The sequence below is a fragment of the Wasmannia auropunctata genome, unplaced genomic scaffold, assembly GCF_000956235.1.
Source record: "Wasmannia auropunctata unplaced genomic scaffold, wasmannia.A_1.0 LD335975.1, whole genome shotgun sequence".
NCBI lineage: Eukaryota > Metazoa > Arthropoda > Insecta > Hymenoptera > Formicidae > Wasmannia > Wasmannia auropunctata.
The window spans coordinates 133,146-153,526 of NW_012026915.1; the positions used below are offsets into that span (position 1 = coordinate 133,146).

A 20,381-nucleotide genomic window follows, 5' to 3' on the forward strand; every position below is an offset into this window, starting at 1 on the left:
GGGGGGAGGAGGAGGAGGGAGAAATTGTTGCGAAGCTCCGGCTCAGATCGCGTCCCAGTCGAGATGGGACTTTACGTACGCGCCGGAATGCACACAGGAATGAACGATTGACTCGGGTCGGCGTGGAGGGCAAGATGCCGATAGAACCGCCGCCGCTTCGCAAGGGGGGCCCGGCAAACGGTTGATCGATGCCTCGTGGCCTTCCCTCGTTATCTCACGGAAACTCGGTGCGTTCTATCGATCGGATATACCTTCCCGGGCCGTTCGGGCTTTCGGGCGCCTCTCCACCGGAGCGACCGAAAGCCTCTTTTGCTCCGGATTTCGCGCGGAGAGTCTCGCGGAAAAGGAGGGGAGGGGGGTGATAGGAGAATTCTACGTTGGGTGGCATGCTGGAAGCCGGGCTCTCTGAGGGGAGGGATGGGGGCGACCGGAAATTGTCGAGAATCTTGTCGATCGCGATTAGTTAATTAAACACGACTTTCGACAGTGACGGGCGCGTTGTAACTCGAATTACGGCGTATCGATTTTTCAGTCGTTCATCCGCGCGATCGGATAAGAAATTAAGAAGCTCTAAGCGGCTTTCGGACAGGTGTTACGACAGACAATCATCTGGCTTTAATATCTCTCGATCGAATGATCACCAGATATTTCTATTTATATAGCTTCGAGCGATCGTGCGTCCGGTCGAACAGTATACGAATATAAATATCGCGTATTATATTTCGCCGTTGTACTTTTATCTTTATACAATAATTTTATCTCTATAATAACTTTTATATACCTACTAAAGAAATATTTTTTTAAATAATCATATTTTATTCTTACAAGCACAGAAGAAAAAAGAGTGGAAGACTTCCGACCTCTTCCCTTGACTATAAAATACGATTAAATATCTCTTAATTTTGAAAGCGAATTCAGGCAAAATGTTTCTCGCGTTGTAAGCAGATAGCCTATGCACGCCCGGCGGAAATTCGAATACATGTATATGCATTTCAAGAGCAAACAGACGGGGAATACTGTTCTTCGAACTGTCGAATGAGAGATGGACCGGAGATCGCTCGGTGTGCTATCGGCGACCTCGGTCGAGCGAAAAGAGAAATCTTGCGGACGTATTGGACCGGGGTGCAAAAGTCCGGGCGCGCAGCCGGTCGCGCTCGTAAAACCGGAAGCGTTGTTAGTGGAGTGTCCAATGTTCGTTCGCTGGACGTTGTTAAGAGAACGAGTAAGCAGCACACACACACACACACACACACACATTCACACACACAAACGGCATGCCACGCGCACGCGCGCGCGCACACACACACGGATACACACGCACACAAACACGTACTAGAGCGAGATATCTCACGCTGCATCGTAAAGCGCGCAAATAAACCGAACTCAAGTCAAACGAGCGAAACTCAAACGAGAGACGGGGACACGACGGCTGTTTTAGGTATTGCTGAGAGGGCAGAAGGAGGATAGAAGCCCGGCGGGGGGAAGGGGTGGTTTCAAAGTCGTAAAACCGTGTCGCGAACGCCATAACGAATGCAATGCGGAAATTCGTCGGCTAAATCCCAAAACGAGCAAAAGAGATGGCGAAAGGGAGAAAGAGAGAGAGCGCAAGAGAGCGAGGATTGAAAGCAGAGACGGAGCGAAACAGAGGGGGTGAGTGAACGGTCGAATGGCATGTATATATATTCACCGAACTTTCTCGACTAATCCGGCGAGCTTTATGAAGCTCTTCTCGAGACGAGCATAAATTCACGTGAATCTGCTGTTATTGTAGGCGACGGGTCTTCCGAGTCGGCGGGAAGGGGAGACCCGTACAGAAGAGCGACCCGTATTTTCCCGTTGTGCGCATTTGCGTCATGTTATTTTAGATTCGAGAGGTAGATGCCGAGAGGAAAGCCGCCCGTTAAGTCTCACTCCCCGGGAGAGAAGAGAGATTCGTCGCATCCTTGCGATATCCTTTACTTTGCGAGAACACCTCCACTCGTTCGTTTAATTATTTACGATATCTTTGTCGCGTTGGTGATGTAAATAAATTCGTGTCGTCTCAAAATGATGCGATCACAAGCCGGGGGGGAGGAGGGCAGATTGAACGTATTATTCGAGTATACAGCGTTGAACAACACGGCGTGCTTGATCGTTGACGAGAAGCGCAAGAAGCAGATAGGAAAGGCTTAACAAGATTAATATAAAACGTAGAAAAAAGAATGAAGAGGAAAAGAGAGAGACAGAGAGAGAGAGAAAGAGAGAGAAAGGTTGGAGGTGAGATCGTGACGATTAAATTCATTCACGCAAGTATAACGGGGATATATGTGTGGTATAGAGGTGGCGACGTGTATAACACAATAGAATTCAGTGTCAAAAAGAAAAACGGAAGGAAACGGAAATGAAAAAACGGCGTGTTCTCCGTTAAAGAATTAAATGGACGATTGTAAATGCATGTTAGCTCAATCCAAAGTCCGGTGGACGGTTATGCAGCACGTTTAATAAGGGAGTAGAAGATGATGACGAAGATAGAAATATGTAAGTATATAGATAGATAGAGATATATGTATATATACATTAACGAAGAGAGAAGTCAACTCAACATACGAGAAAATAATATCACGCGCGGAACACGTTCGTGCCGACGTCGTTCTACTGGCGCTTCGAAAAAACTCATAGCTCCTCATTAAGTTGGAATAAATGTAAAGGCAGTAATATAAAATGTAAAAGCACTCCCGAAATAATTGAAAAAAAAAAAATGGAAAATTTTGATTCGTTGATCAAGATAATTCCCGTTGAATTATATCTATAATGTAACGTAATATTATTACTTCCTATTATATCTCATCCGCCGATCGTAGTATAGATTAATGTGAATTGTACGGCGGGAAACTAATTGAACGTTAACTCTAGATAAAAGATATCAAAATTGATTACTAGATTATTATCGTTATATGTATATGACAGAACGGTGACAATGTACGTTAAACGAGAAATCGAAATGTCTTCCCGCGTCATTGTTACGCCAGTGAAATATCGCAATATCCTCTTCTATGCCACACTTAAGCGTATCGCATAAACGTGAGGAGAACCATAAGGGCGACATAAGAATACACTTGATCCAGCAGAACGCACGTCACGAGGCGCACTCGCGCGACGAAAACGAGGAGACAGAAACAGAAACGGAAATCGAAACGCAGGAGAGAACACTTGGCGAGGAGGAAACGAAAATCAACGGAAAGAAAAAAAAAACGAAAGAGTTAAGTAATCATACACTGTATCACAAATATAACATCGTGGTACAAGAAAAAGGAACAAAAAAAAAGAGATGGAAGAGAAACAAAACAAGGAGGAAAGAAACTCTCGGTTGGGTTACTCTTGGCACGCACGAAAAAGAAGAAAAAAATCTTGGCTCTTCAAGTAAGTCGTCGGCTCTCACGGGGACTTACCATTCTTTTTTTGGACAACGACTTTGGCTGCGACTTTACGGGGGTTGCGGTATGCCGAACGATCGGAGTTTTGAGTGGTAGTAGTAGAAGTAGTAGTAGAAGTAGTAGAGGTAGTAGTAGCATAGTGTCGTGCCGAGATAGGAGGAGTCCAAGGCCAGTGTGATTGATACAAATATAATAGAGAAGGAGTACGATATAAAAGACAGTCAGTGCATCTTTGGGGCGGGGGGGGGCAAGACCGGGGGGGGGGCAAGATCGAAGGGGCAAAGGGCGAAGGGGGTTGTGGAAGGCGCGTATATCTCTCGCGATAATTAAAGGAGGCGAAACCAAGGGGGGTCGGGGGAGGGAATAAAGGAGTGCAGGAGGGGTGTCTTATTGATCGAAACACCGGGACACTCTGAATTCTTTTTTTTTCTCGATCAGAGCGGTCTAGCCGCAACAGCTGGGAAAACGTTCTCTATCGCGAGCGCGTTCTCATGAGACGGCTTCAATGGGGGGGGGGGATGAGGGGGGGCTGCTCGACTTTCTTTCGGAGCTTGGACCCGACCCCGGTGGATGGACACTTGTCAGACCCGGTGGTCGTCCGCATCGGCTGATACACCGCGGACGGTGGTTATCGATCTGACCTTCCGACGATGCCGCGAATTGCGGGGAATGAATTAACCGGTGTCTCCTTCCACGGGCGCACGTGGACGAATGTAAAATTAATCGGCGATAGCCAGCCGACACAGATCGATATCTCGCGGATATCGTAAAAAATATACGTGTCCTGAGGACTCGAGACACGGCTACGTTCGATATTGTAACAAAGCTCCGCAAATCGGGGGGCGAGGAGAAAAAAAAGAAAGAAAATTCGCGATTATCACCGGTCGCAAGGCTCCATCCGCCGATCGCCGGGAGAGATCTTAATTTTTCTTTTAGCTTTCCATACGTAAGGACGTATATAGGGGCAGAGTGATTATACATACACATGTGTGAGATACACGAGAAAGAAAAAGAGAAAGTAACAGAATAGGCCAGCCGAAGAGGGGACGGGGGGAAATGGATGACATGAAATTGAAATTGACTATGGAAACTCGGACAGAGTCGATCGGGGCGCGAACGAAATGACAAATAAAAAAAAAAATATCGATCTGGAGATACTCCCGAGTAATGACGAAAAATATTTGAGAGGCGAGATCAAATGACGATTTGTCTAGCATAATTTTACCCGGTCGCTGCGATGCCATGCGTGAATTATCAAATTAACGCGTGAGATGCCCAAGATGGCAAAATGATGAATCTTCGCCCGATTTAGCTTTCGAGCTCGAAAAACTACTTCGAACTCATAAGAGCTCAGAACCCTCGCGTAAGTAAATTATATACGTGCTTTGAGATAAACAAGCAAAGGGATCGTGCCATCTTGAATAAACGTATGGAGACAGGGTGAAGAGATGCTATGAGTATAATGATGCAGAAAATCAAAGTCTACCGTTGAAGATGTAAAAATCCAAGGCTATGTGCCGTCGAGACACGTCGAATATGTATTACACACATACATATATACGTAATCGGGAAGTGAAAATAAAAATGCCAAGAAGAGCAGATATGGAGCAGATACGGAGAGAGAAAGACAGAGAGAGAGAGAGAGAGAGAGAGAGAGAAAAGAAAACACAAATGAGAACCTCGTACCTCGCGAGAAATCGTGAGTACCGTGAAACAGATGGTCAAAGATAAAGAGAAAAAAATATATACAAAAATAGTAAATATATATGTATATATACATGTACACACACATATATATCACGCGCATGGATATCATACAGAACGGACGATAAAGAAGAAAATAGAAGAAAAAGTTAGACGCGAACGTACGTACGTTCTTCTCCTTCCGTGAAACGCGACGTTATGGATAAGGGAAAAAAAGAGAAAGAGAGACAGAAGAAGACGATAATAAAGAAAAATACGGGGGAAGAGAAAGAGAAGATAGAAAAGAGAAACAGAGAGAAAGAGAAAACTCGACATCGAGAAACTACTATGAAAATAGCTAAAAAATTAATGATAATCAATGAAGCTCTTAATCGTGTGACGTCTAGAAGAATCGAGCGGCGTTTCTTACCATCTGTCCGTGCAGCGAGTGAAAATGCAAACAGAAAGAGAATTCAAGATTTGTCTCTGGAAGTTACAAGAGTGAGATCGTGGGGGAGGCGAGGTGACAGAGACATTTTTTTTTCAAATTAACTATTCTCTAGATGAATATTCGGGAAATCACGCGCAGGTAATTATTCTTTGCTTTTTTCTTAATTTCCGCCCGAGACGGTGAACTTTACGAGATATGCGCGAGCAAAATCATGTGAATCGTATAGGGATATCTATGAGAAAATCTAGATTACGTAGAATTCGCAGATGTCGTTGAAATCGAACGATCGAAGAAATTGGCAATTGATCGGGTGGATCGATCGTGCATGTGAAATTTTCTGCGAGGCGAACCGAACAAAAAAAAAAAAAAAATAAACACAAAGCTTCGTCGCTCTCGCTGCGAGATCGTGTAAAATTAGAAGCGATCGAACGGAAAATTAACGGCGTGTTACAACTTTCATCGCGAGACGAGAATGAACGAGTTCTTCGCGAAATTCGCGCCCGCCCGTTATCCAATCCGGCCGCACGTGCACGATCGATCTTCCTTTTCGGCGGAGAATGCGACGATTCGCGGAGAATCGGGGGCAGGAGGCGGGGGAGGGGGAGGGGAGGAGAAGGAGGAGATCCCGATTCATTTTTCATCGTTAGATCGTCTCCAACTCTTTTCTATCGGCCCGGCCGGGACGTGAGGGATGAATCCGCGCATTCTCCCCGATGCACGAGGATGACGTGGCCTCTCTTCGGATCGTGTGTCGGAGCTCGTAAGAGATTTCAGATATTAACGGAATCACGGCATGCCCGTCTTATCACACGCGCGCTCGTCCGTCCCAGCTGTCCTCGAAGGTGACGGACGAGATTGAAACCGTGTCTCATCTCTCTCGCCGCGCTGTCGGGAGCGCATCCCCGCGAAAACGGAATGAATTTACCCGAGGATGAGATCTAATCATCGCAGAGAGGCACAGAGAGATCGCGAAGTAGAGCGAGCTGCAGCAAGAATCTACACGCTCCTCAGCTGCAACGATCGTTTTCACGCGACTGCATGTAATCGCGGGGCTCTGAATAAAACGAACGCTTTTCGCGACTCCCGGCGGAGACGGCGGAGATGAGAACGGGTGTTTTCGTCGCTCGTACGAAAACGCCGAACGGTTCCCGTTTTCGCGTCTCTCGGCACGATTTTCACGTATTAGGCAAGTGAAAAATTCAGACCCGTTAAGAATAGAACCCCGAAGTAAAAAGGGGTGAAAGAAGAGAGGCTCTGATCACGATATAAGAGAGACCAGTCTGAGTGCTCCGATCTTGTTCGAAACGTATTCTGCAAAAAGTAATAGTGTGTACGGATTAAGGTGGGGAATGAGAGCTAAATGATGGGCATTACCTTCCTCGAGCGCGTCATCGCCGTCGCTCATCAGCTCGTCGTCCGAGCAGATGTTCAGCACGTTCACCAACATTTCTGTGACTGAAAGATAAAGCGAAAAAAAGATCGTCCATTAAATTCCGAGTAAAGCACTTCTTTCAATGGACCGAAAATGAATACCTCATCTTCTCATCTGTCTCGAAATATTTCATTAAAAAAAAATCAAGATATTTTTTCAGTTTTTATATTATTAGATAAAAATTGTTTCATATCTTTTTTTTCTATTATAGATGTGGATCCGATTTATTCGATTATGAATTAGAGCCCGTTGTTAAACAAAATACAGCATATAATAATAATAATTTTTTGACAGATGCAAATGCGGGACTTGTCGGTCTGGCACGACTTACCTTTCTCGCCGACAAACGGTAGGGACCATGTGAAAACGTCCATGAAATTGGGCAACCAGTACGGGTGCGGCGAGCAATTGAACTGCCTGATATTCATCACGTTGTTCTCGTACTTTAAAACCGCCGCCTGCGGGCAACAACGAGCACATCGAGTCTTTACGATTGCAGACCAGAGCGCGGTCCACCGGTCATAAAACGAATAACGCCCCGCACCGGCCGTATAAATGCGACAGTTAAACTGATGTCCGTGAGTTTACGGTCGCCGCGACCGGCGCGGTGCGATTCGCGCGCGCACGCGATAGGCGCCTTTTTACCTTGTTGTTGTACACGTCGAGATAGTTGGGCGCGCTGAAGATGGTGATGAGCGACGGGAAGCCCGTCGTCTGGGACTTTCGGTACATGCGGTATCCGGCGTCCTGAGCCTCGTGCGCCCTTATGATGCTGAGCAAATTGTTGTTTTGCAGAAAGTCGCAACACGCCGCGTAACTGCAAAAGCAAGAACATTTTATCGATCGACCGCGCTCGAAGATTGGCTGCAGAGAGCGCGCCCGATTGCCGATAATCATCGTTAAGGGAGTTAACCGAGCGTGTGCGAGCGGGCGCATTAATATTCGCCTATATTATTGAATTTACTTAGCGCTAATGAATAGCGTGGAAATTGCTGTGGCACGGCGAACGACGACCGGCCTTTTAAACACATTTTAGTAGAACGCCAAGATTTTTCCGCAGCGAAATTTGTGCACGAAGCGTATATATGTGTAAGTTTTCAAAAGCGCTCGCCGGGCAGAGGAATACCGACGCGAATATTCACGCCGACGAGATTCGTGTATCTTAGAATCTCGCGCGACCTGGATTAACGTCGTAACGCGCGATATCTTTTGGCACACGCACCGAAAACAATTGCACGGGCGCCAAATGATCAATCTTAACTTGTCGAGAACGACCGGGGGAGAAGGGGGGGGGGGGAGTACAACTCTTTGCAACGCGACTCCGTGAATTTGTACAGAATTGTTGGAGCGCTCCGAGCTGCACGTCGAAGTTGGTTTCTATATTTCTCAGATTGCTCGCGGCACACGCTGCTTCGGCACTGAACCGCCGCCGAGTTCGCCGGTTAACGCGAGTTTATAGATGACGAGAGTCATTTGCGCGAACCGACATTTGCTGCTTTTAATGGCGATCCGTCCCCGTATCACGCCGGACGACGGACGCCATTGAGCCGCGTATGTACCGGGGCGTTCACATAAACAAATTAAGCCGCCGGCAAACGGTCGACAGGACGACCCTTTTCGCGCTAAACCCGTAAACTGATCCCGGCCAAGAATCGTGAGAAATGTTTGCGCCACGTCGCGGCGTGGTCGTTAACGGCCATTAAGACCCGTTCATAACGCCGACAGAGATTAATGACAAGGTGAAATCTCTCGAAAACCCGCGCGTCGCCCTCGGCCAATGCGGCCGGGTATCGATCTCCGGGTCGTTGAATCTTAACTTTCGGGATACGCACACCATCCCGGCGCGGCGCGACGATAGCATGATTTATTTATACGAGGGATCGTTATTGCGCGAGATGTGTTCCGTTTCGTGACCCCTCCCCTCCGCCCCCCCTCCTCCTCTCGTCGTAACGGCGTACGGTCGACTTCGGGTCATTAGGGGGTGGCACACGGGCCGGGTAATCAGGAGCTTCATTACGCGGGTCGGACGTTCTGGCAGAGAGGGGAGGGCGGAAGGAGGGGTAAGTGGTGCGAGTCGCGGTGTAGTCGGACGGACCGCCAGTGATTACGGCCGTGCTACTTGCATACCTATACTGGCCGAGAGACGCGCGGGAGATGTGATTTATGTTCGCGTGAAACTTAATGCACGTATATCTCTATCCCACCGAACCCGAGGCACGATAATAATGCGCGGGAATCGAAAATGAGGGGATTATAACGGGACCGGCGCTATCTGGGAACGTCTTCATAACGGCCGCGGCTATTATATCTTATCGCGATCGCGATCGCGCCCGTGCGCCACGTCCAACGTGTATATATCAATGAACAGCTTGATTATGAAAATCACCTCGATAAATCAACCTCTCTAAACGTCCCCGGCCGCTGCTATATACTCCGAGAGTCCTGCACCGACACGTGTGCGATTCTTCGCTGGCGTGACGCGTCGGCATTAAATAGAGGACACTTGACGAGGATATTTGATATCGATTTTGTTGCTGGAGATCGCCAGCTGAGACACCGCGCGGTGAATTAAGACGCGCTTCCCGGAATTTAATATCTATTACATACAGTCTTCGCGCTTCGCCGACACACACACACACACGTGGCACGTATACGTGGAACGTATACGGGCAGGGAAACGATTACGAACGAGCGACGCGAGACGGCTGACACTTAACGAATCTCGGTGCTCATTAGCAATGGCCGTTCGTATAATTAGTCGGATCCGCGAGAGGAGCTGTCGTGTCTGCGGTTTGCTGACACTGTCGCATAACACCGGCCGTTATTAATTCTAGCGCGGGAGGCAAACCGCGGACGCGACGAGGGAACCGAACGTGACACGTCCGTAGACGAAGATTCGGCGAAGACGGAAAATCTCTCAGGATTCCCGGAGAGCACGGGAGGTACGCTGGCGGGGAGGGGTGGGGAGGAGAGGGGAGTGTGCCAAAGTTACCTCGTTTCACGCTGTGTGACCGCGCGAGGGATGTGCCCGGCGCGCTTCTGGCTACCGCCGCTCGCAAACAGACGGCGAGATAATTACCCGTTGGAGGGAGTTAACGGGTCGGCTCGGAAAGGAAAAACGAGGACCGGCCGACGACAGCCGCGAGATGTATCGCACAAGCATATCGTATTTCCACGGCGAAAAAAAAAAAGGAACTCGCAACTACCGCCGGGCAGCGCGGTATGGGGTGTTGACCTCGTTTCTCCTTTTCTCCGCTAATACGTCCTTTATTATTACGTTAACACCGTGGTATCGACGTGTCCCATCGATACCTACATCGACGACACCAGCGGAAAGTATTGTAATTGCATTTTCTGTTATTTCCAATTATGCGATCCTTTTTTTAATAGCCTTTATCGGCAGCATGGCTTAATGAAGTATCGTTATTTTAATCCAGACAATTTTATATTTGCTTGTTTGCATTGTGTGTATATTATAACCAACAAATAGAACATTTTTAGGACGAAAAAACTGGTGTATAGATGTTTCTTAAATTTTTTTTGGTCCGTTTGATCTGATTTAGGAACTCATATCATTTTATACGAATAATAAAAGATAAAATCTTCTAGAAACTAGCGAAGAGAAAAAAAGAGAATTATCACGTACTGTTTCAGTTATATGGAACAGATTTGATACGACTTTAATTCAAGATTCAGGTATGGATACGTACATATATATATTTAATTTAAAAAATTGCAAAGTTGCGATAAGAAACGACATTTCTTATCGCAACTTTATACTTTCATTAAAAAATCGACTCAAAATTGCACTCAATAAACGATATTTTCTTCAGTCTTTAAGTTAGTGATTGATAGAATTTATACTGAATTTTATTAATTTTCAATCCATGATACCAAAACTATAGTGTTTTTTTATAGATTTTAGAAAAATGCAATTTACATTCATAGAATATAGAAATTCATAGCCATAATTTATATACATACAATATATTTATACACAAGTATAAGTATAAAAAATCCGGTACTGTATGTTTAAATTTTATACAAGAATTTATTTTATACGTATATTGGATTTAATTTAAAAAGAGATACGAAAACTCACCTGTAAAAGTATGAACAACCCCTGACGCTATTGTGGGAAAAGTGCTCCGCGTTCTTCTCGTTGCCAAAGTCCTCGAGAGGATCCGACCAGAGAAGATCGCACATCGGCCCGAACGCCGGCGGCTCTTTGAACCTGTCCAGCTGGAACAGCAAGTAAACATTGATCGAATTAGCTCAAGGAATTAACTAGTAGCACATCGCAGCGCGCACAAACGCAGCGTAATTTTCAGCGTAATTGTACGGGCCATTGTCGGCTTTACCGAATTCACATTGGTCTGGTCAGTCGGTTTGCACTTTAGATCGCTATCCTATTCGGGGAGGGTTTAGTTGGTCCGTTACACGTTACACGGGAAATTTATGTGGTGCTGATTGGTTCCCGGTTAATTGCGGCGGCTTCATTCACGGGGGTTTACGTCGATCCGCACCCGCGCGCATGTCGTAAACGTTTGATTTCGATTTCGCGGAATCGCTGTCACAGCAGCGGCACTTGTACTGCCGCTCTGATTCCTCAGTAGTTACGAGACACCTCTAGGAGAGAGAGAGAGGGATAAGCAATAATCTGAACTTGGAATTGAATTATAATTTGACAGCGATTTGACAGCGTCGAAACGCGTATCGAACGCGGCGGAGGTCTCGGGGGCGACAACTCTGCCGCGAGTTTACGTATCGCGACAGCGCCAAACGAGGTACACGTAAGCCGGATCCGTCTGCAGATTGCATTAATTAGGCTATACCAAACCTGACAACAATGTGCTCACCGCGCATTTCTAAATGTCTATTGGTTGCCACTAAATCGCTAAGCACCGAAATCCGATATTCAACGTTAGAACAGATCCTATCACACCAATCCTATTTGACACCAAATTACATGTATATATTATTGCCTTAAAGGCTTGACACGTATTAAAAATGATATACATATAAATTTATGTAAAGCTTCAGTGTTAACAAATTTGATCTTCCGAACTAGTAAACAAGAAAAGTGTCGATGACACGTATACATCTATATAAATTATGTACCATAAGCACCGCGCTGTGCTATAAGTACCTACCCCAATATGTACTTTGGCTTAGTTACCAATCCCGCAGAGAGATTATTTATTTGACAGACACTGAGCAGACAGCGACGCCTCACTCCCAAAGTCATGAAGCATTCGCAAACGCGGCGCGCGCGGATTTATTCTCGGGCCGCGTCAGGAGAGAGTCGGAGCCACTCCCGTCGAATCGATGTTAAAGGCTCGAAAACTTAGACGGCAAAGTTTCGCTCTACGCGGACGAGCGGGTTTTCGAGCGGAGTGGATATCGAAGAGCAGACGGAGAAAGGAGGGAGAGAGGAGTTGAGGTGGGGGAGGAGAGAACTCGCGCAAAGACAGAGTCCCGCCGCGCCGCAACGAGAGCTCTCAAATATTTGTTCCGTTGATCTAATCTCGCCGAGAAAAGTCCGCCGGCGCGATCTCGTATCCCATCAACTCGGCTGCCTTCGGAAATCGCGTTTAATGACTTCCATGAATATGAATGGCTTCGGGAGAAGAGAGTAGATGGGTATTTCGCGCGCCACGCGAAACGTCTCGTCGTCGCAAACACGCTCTCCCTTCCCCCGCTCTCTCTTTCTCATTCACTGTTTCTCTCGCGGTGCAATCGGATAAAATATTGAGAATAAAAGATCGCCGGGATTCGGTTTATGTTATTTATAAGCTTCACTTTTTTAATATATATTTTGCGACGGCATTCCGTTACGTCGGAATTTTCCGTATGTAAAGCATAATACGAAGCTTCAGTTTTATTTTTCATAAAATAATATCGATTCTCAGTCTGTTTTCGCAATATTATTGCGTTTCGACGCACACTGCCCAAGCTCTTTTGTAGGTTTTATTAAAAAAATTTGTTTGGACTTCCACGTGGGATACACCATTCAATAAAAATAATTTACGCGTGGTCCCCTGCGTTCGGCAATTGGGTGAATTGGGAATAATCCAAAACGCAAAGATTAAAGCTAGTTTCGGGCAATGCCGTTCATTCACCAAAGTATTTAACAATGTAAAATTTTTGTAAATACGACGGTGCAGTGTAAAACATTTAATTCACAATCGCGAGCTTAAATTTTTTAAAATAAAAAATGCTCGTTCTCGAATTCATCGTAAACACGTGTAAGGGATGAAAAATTGAAATCTCCTTTCATTTGTCTTTTTTTTTCATTCAAACGTTATTAATTAATGTCACAAAGAGTGGAAAATTATTAAAGAGATGTTGAGAACATTAATCAATTCATTTTTTTTTTCAACAAACAGCGAGACAAACAGTCGACGCCAAAAGAATGATTTCTCTACAGCTTTCAAAAAATTAAAATAAAACTTAATGGAAACTGCGGAATTACTTGCCGCCCCCTAAATGCAGGTCCCCGCGGTACTATCGACGCCGGATTCCATCTTCCGCGATTAGCCGAATCGAAGTCGCACGACGTGAGCTTGGTGGGCTACGAGCTCCAACGTAACAGGTAGCGTAATTACGTCGAATGGGTTCGCATTAGTTTGCGACCCGTTTCCGCGTGAACACGTACAACACACGCGGGCATATTGGGCGCTTATTACGATATAATGAGCAGTTAGCGCGCGATAATGACAGTAGCTGCATTAAGTGAAGCGAGTGTGCCTTATGTCTCCTATCATGTTTGCAGTGTCTATTATAATGATACGTAATAGTGGCTTCATTGCCCTCGTGCAGTCTCTCCGCGGTCTTTCGTACCCCACCACATCGATCTTATATTTCGCAACTGCGTATAAGAGATGAATTTCTCTTGGAAATGCGGCGTACGCGAGATCTGATTGCGCAGCGCGTCTCTAAATTGAATTTTGAAATGCTTCAGAATTATATTCAGATTATTCATTAAAATGTGTGGAATCCGATTTTCGAACGGTGTACTCCGACGAGTATCGTCAAAACGGAGAGACACGAAATTTCCGAATGTCTATATACACATAATAATAATAAGCTGTCATCCATTCGTCGCAATTACTTAATTTTTTTGACAAGGCGAGAGCAAGCGGCGAATCGTTATTCTTTATTTTGTTGAAATGTAGAACAATTCGTTGATCATGTCAGCTCGTTTGAAACATTAATTGAAAATACGGGGCTTCCAGGCCAAATTGCGGTCGCCGCAGTGGCGCGCTCGAGAGGGAGAATGGAAGAGAAATGGAGGCAGCAAGGAAGAGAAACGAAGAGAGAGAGAGAGACGAGTGGAGGAGTGAATTCAGGGATGAAGAAGGCGTCGTTCCGCGGCACGAAACAAACGTAATTTAACGTGACGCCCGGCTCATTTCCTTAATGGAATGTTTCCTTTGCCCCTGAGAGATATTATGCATCGTCTGTGGATTACGGGCGAAAAATCGCCCTCGTCATCCCCTGCCGCCCTCCTTTTTTCGTTCCCCCATCGTTCGGGGAAAACGCTCTGTAAATGCGCCGGATCGTGCGATTCTCTCTCGCGCGTCGCGATGCCGCCGCCGTCGCTGCCGCCGCCGTCGCCACCGCCGCCGCGCCGCCCGCCGATGCCGATCGATACCTCGGACAGCTACGCTTTGTGTCGTATATCACACAGAGTGTATCTCAACGGTATCCTTTACGCGGTTTCCACGTGGAGATCCCTTTCAATCGTGCGGCCTCTTCCGCCCACGCACCCCTCCCTCCCTCTCTCTCTCTCTTTCTCTTGCTCCTTTCTCTCTCTTGCGATGACGCGTGTTTAATCGTGTTTGCCTCCTTTATCCGCGTTACCCGCGTAATCCGCGATTTATAATAATCTCTGAAAAAACACATCGCAAAGATCAAAGATAAACGCGTCTAGCGGGTAACTCGTCTCATTTTGCTGCTGTTGCCGGCTCAGAAAGAAAAAGAAAGAGAAAGAGAGAGAGAGAGAGAGAGCGAGAGAGAGAGAGAAAGAAAGAGAGAGAATGAAACACGGAAAGCAGACATATGGGAGGTCGAACGTAAAAGCTGCAAAAAATGGCCCACGGCCTTTTGCCCCTGAACAGAAGTTCTGTCCGAAGTCGTTAATCCTACCGCTAAATAGACTTCTTATCGGTGAAAGATTTTTCGGTAAATATGTATATTCGCGCAAATCTATCTTTTCTCAGCGGATGAGTTTCGTAGGACAAAATCGTTTCTATAATCGTCGGAGACTTAAATCTCCAGGGGATTAAACGCCTCTTAAAATAAAGTACTTTGAGAATCGCGGTAAAAGCCACGAGGAGTAAACGAGCGGGATCTTATACGGGGGCGACACGCTGAAGCTGCTATAACGAAAAAGCAGTCAAGTTTCACCTTAAATGTGCTCTAATTAGCTAAAACGCCCTAATTCGCGTCTCTCCTCCGACAGAGGCGGAGGCTCTCTCCCCTCCCCCGCTGAAAGCTCGGTGGAGATATATTCGTTTGGAGAACCGAGATCCAAAGGACGCGGCTGTGAGCTAAGGAACATAAACTCCACTCCCGCGTGATTTTTGGTCTGGCACGGACGCGAAGGACTGTGGGACGTCCGCGATAATGCGATTACGCGATTACGCGCGATTGTGCGCGCATCTCGTGCAGGTCTCTCTCGGAGCGATACTCGGGTGGGTTACTTTGGGCATAATCGCGCGTATCCTGGGAGTTCCGAAAGTTCTCCAACAGTTTGTCTCGTTATTCACACGCGGAATATTCCGATGCAGAATATTCTGATAGCGGGAAATGCGTAGCGAGCGCTTCTTATTGAGAATTTTAAGCGAACTGCACTGACTTTTATGCGTCGTCGAAAAAACTTTCTCTCTCTCTCTCTCTCTCTCTCTCTCTTTCACTCTCGTGGTAAAGAAACGAACAATTGTCGCCTTTGTGCGAAGTTTCGGTGCACAAAGGTGACGGTTGTGACGAATGAAAAAAAGAGAAAAGAAAGAAAAAGACGGATGAGAGCGGGGAGGAACAGAAAGGAAGTGAATAATGCATTAATGTGGTCCATTCAGGCGGCCGAACTGCGAACGGGGTTAATGAAGCCGGCACGCGCGGTTGTTATACTAATTAACGGAAATAATTAGCGATCGTGATCCCCGCCGGGGGTCGGACGGTTCAACGTTTTCTGATAAAGCGCGCGCCTTTCTCGCGCGGGGAACAATAGCATCGCGCTCGCGGAACGAAGGAAAACCGTTCGATCGTCGTTAAGAGCCGAAATGAATTCGCGTTTAAAAGAGAACGTGAACACGTCGGCCCGCGCGTTTATTTCGCACGCCGCCGCGCGTGCAATCGGTCCGCTTCAATTCACAGTCGACGAGGGATTTGCGAGCGCTGAAACATTTTACGCGAAATTTCGCCGCAAAAACTAACCGTAATGGTGTTCCATTTTATTCGATATTAAATACTAAACTTTACTTCGATCGAGTAGAAATAAAGGAATTTCGAAAAGTGTTTTCGAGCATTTTTCGACGAGGGGTTTTGTCGCACGCCCGCGAAGTATCCGTCCACAGGTATCACGTTCGCGATTATTAATTCGCAGCTACGATATAAAATTACGAAAGGGGAGAAGAGGCAGGTGACGCGACTTGCGCGACGGCGAGACGCGACAGTAAATACCTTAACGATGCATAATTAAAGCGGCAAGTTTGCCAACAAGTCCGATCCCGGGGACGCGATCGCCTTACGGCGGGATTATATAAAACTTCGCCCGTCCAGACGTTGATCCCACCACTGGCGAGATGGGATCCGAGCTGCTGCAGCGCTGCCGCCGGCCCCGGACACACCGTCGGGCTTAGCGGCCTCGGTTTTTGCGACCGTCACGGCGTGCGGATACGACGGGAAAGGAATTACGAGAAGCCGCCCGTGTGTTGTTCCGCGAACGTCATTTGGTATTCATATCGCTATACCGATGCGCGCAAAACACGCCTTTATGCGCCGGGACACACGGAATAATGTATAACGGAGAGAGCCGGTGCGAGAGGGAGAAGGAAAAGAGTATCTATTGCATACTGCATGGGGTCCCGTGTCCCTTTGCGCGCCGGGAAGCAACTAAATATCACGATTTTATAAATTAACATGCTCTTATAATATGGACTGCATGCGGTGTAACGCAGGAAATAAAAGAGGAGAATCGACAAAAAAATTACTCGCATTTTTATATACCCGCCCTGTATTGTGCTGTTTATACATGAACGAGATATTAATATGCACTCTCTCGCCACTGCCTGATATAATAGTGAAAAACGTTAACATAATCAAAGAAATGAGAAACGTGATCCTGAAATGACGTACACGAGTCCCTGAAAATCCTTAAAAAAAAATTCCTCGTGAAAGCAAAAACGCGAGAGCTGTTCGCAAGCATTTGTCCTTGCAATTACCGACTTCCGATCGTTTTCCGATTTCGGAAAACCGGGAGAGGAGTTGGCGAAAGCGCCCGTGATAGCGCGGCTAAATCGCGATAAATGTTGGGATCGCGGAAGGAGCGAAGATTTCTTCGGTTTCACTTCGATTTTCTTCCCCTCGCCCACCCACCCTTCCCACGCTGTATCTACAGCCTCGTTTTCCGCGATTGTTCACGTCGGAAAAGAAGCCGGGCGATCATGGGACGAGGACGGGCAAGAAGTGGGTTAACTATCGCGCGATCTCCCCCGAGAAATAGCTTGTAATCTGGAAAGAGTAGACACGGCTCTCCACTCGACGCTCTCCTCTCTACCGTGTTTGTTTTTCAGGACGCTTTGAAATTATTTGCGGATCTGTGTTATAATTAATCTGCAGAAGATATAAATAAAAATCTATGAGGCGCCCGCAAGATAATTTTTTGTGTCAACGTAGAAAGATATCTGTGATTTGCACTTACGTTATATTAATATATAAATAAAAATCTATATGAAACGCCCGCAAGATAATTTTTTATGTCAACGAAAAAGGATGTGTGATTTACACTTACGTTATACTAATATAATACTATTAATGAAATACTCGTAGGATTCTTAAAATCTTATATCACACGTTCTCTTAACTTCTAAAAAACGTCATTTTTTTTTCTTCGAATTCTTGAGGATTTCGGGAATGTTCACTAGAAACGATCATTAGAGGATTGCCGACGCGCTCGTCGCACCATGGCCTCTTGTTCCTTGCCTGCCGACCATCCCGCATCGATTCTTCCCTAATTGTCAGCAGAAATGGTCGCCGGCGAGAGGTGGTAATCCTCGGGGGATCGCTTATTAATTGCCAGATATGTCGCTCACCTACGTTCGATCGCGGCGGCTTTTTACGGAAGCGTGTCACGAGGCTCGTTTACGGGTCGCGATCGGAGCCGCGAGCGGAATCGCGAGTACTTCTCGTGTCGTCGCGGAAGTAAACAACTACTACGTATCTGCTACAGTTTTTAAATATTTATGGAACGTAGTTTGTAGAACGATTTGTATCACACGACCTACCACGTGTGCGTGTGCTATATGCGTGAGTAGCTTCATGTTTATCCGCACCGTACGATGAATAGCAGAAAATTATGCAGTTTCGGATTTCTATAAACACGATTTACAATTTTAGAATTCGACGTCAGCGACGTGGGATGAAGCCCTTCGATATGTGGACACGTGGTACCAGAAAAAAATTGCAACAGCAAAGCTCTTCGGAATTTCATAAAAATTTTTCTAAGAATATACACCGAAAGATAACAAAACAAACGATAATCACACCATTGTTAGCATAATGCTACAAAGAGAACAAGTTTCGTCGTGATTCTAAAAGCATTGTCAAGCCATCGAATACACGAGTATCTTTTATGACGTATGCTCAAACCGGGGAAATAAAATCGATCCACGTACTTTTTAAACAAATCTCGTATAAACCACACATTTATATGTATTATGCTGTCACATTTCTCCAACTAAAAAATTAAAATGATTCCTAGAAATTTATTTTAATAATTTTTTATTGCTCTCGCATTTATTTTATCAATATTTTAATTCTTATATTTAAAAAATTAATTCCTAAAATGTATTTACATTACAATTTCCAATAAATTTTTTTTTGTATAACATATCCCCTAGATAGAACTGTAAGAAATTGAAGTTTCTAAATGGAAAACATATTTTTATTTATGAGTAATGTTCCGATTATAGAAAAAGCATTTCAGTGCTTTATTTATTCAAATAATGCAGTCAAATGGAAAATACGTAAGAGCTATTTTTGTCTTTTCTCCTTAAACGACATTCGAGGAAATCTGCCCGCATTAAAACACTTTACGTTACGTAAATGTACTTAGGGCGCTTATATATACGCACTAATTGCCTTTCTGATTGAAGATTAAAGTGGAAACTCCGCGATACGATTTTCTCAATTTTCCCTCTTTTCTAGCAAAGAGAACGCCCGCCCCGAAGAAAACCCGGCCGTTGCCGACGCGTTTTCAAGATTGCCCCGGCGTTCCTCGCACCTCTCGCGCTGTACTACACCACGCACCCTTTTTGCTCTCCCGCTGTTTGTTATTATTGCTCTCGTTAAAGCGGGTCCGCGCGACACGCATACACGTATGCATATACACGCGCATGCGAGGCGTGCAAGGCGATTAACTTAATAGCGGCGCGATAGCACGAGCTCGCCCGCTATTTAAAGCGGCCCCCGGAACACGATCGCATAAATCGCAAGTTTTCAACCGATAAAATGCACGCGCCGCCCTCCCATGCACGATCCTATCCTCTCCCCCTTCCCGCCCCCTCTTCTCATAAATTAAACGGAGCTAATGCGCCACGACCGATACGAAATTGGACGGCTTTAATGCAGATCTACGGCCCTCGCGCGATTCCGAGATTAACGCCGATCGTTTCACGATGTTCATTTCAGCGGATCCTTTAAGTCGTTTAACGACTGACCCTTCGTGTATATCTATAACTCCGATTCACCCTGAAGACGACGTATAACGCGCAAAAAAATCCTCCCGCAAAAGCAGAGATTTTTTTAAAAATAATTTTCTGTTGAGAGAGAGAGAGAGAGAGAGAGAGAGAGAGACGCGGGATATCCTTGGAAATATTGTCCCAAAATAAATTCGAAGGATAGTGATTGCTCGCAAAAAATGCGAAAAATATGTATAGCCTTCGCGATAATGCTTCCAATCGAAGTGCATGCGCATTCCAATGTTGTGCGGCCTCGATTTAAATTCGATACTAATGATTGCTAGCCGACGTTGGATAAACAAGTAGATGAAGTATCTTTCAAAATCTTCAAGGAAATTATCTTCTTAAACTTTCATTTTCCTTAACTTTCGAAATCAATTGAATAATGCCGCATGAATAACGCAGCGTATTTTTTATGTTTTCGCAAAATTAAATAA

General features: G+C 45.7%; 1 protein-coding gene across 6 annotated transcripts in view; it reads right to left on the bottom strand.

The window, feature by feature from the left end:
* Nucleotides 1–20,381, bottom strand: part of LOC105454786 (serine/threonine-protein phosphatase 2B catalytic subunit 2-like) — an 80,013-nt gene that overhangs the window by 12,662 nt on the left and 46,970 nt on the right. For 3 of the 6 annotated variants that reach the window (XM_011697668.1, XM_011697667.1, XM_011697666.1), the window contains exons 6-9: nt 11,082–11,221; nt 7,625–7,796; nt 7,311–7,437; nt 6,922–7,002 (exon numbers count right to left, since the gene is read on the bottom strand). In XM_011697668.1, coding sequence (XP_011695970.1) covers nt 6,922–7,002; nt 7,311–7,437; nt 7,625–7,796; nt 11,082–11,221 — 520 coding nt within the window. Of the gene's footprint in view, nt 1–3,428; nt 3,462–5,526; nt 5,530–6,921; nt 7,003–7,310; nt 7,438–7,624; nt 7,797–11,081; nt 11,222–20,381 lie in introns of all 6 variants that reach the window. The other 3 variants (XM_011697664.1, XM_011697663.1, XM_011697662.1) reach the window with 2 other exon arrangements.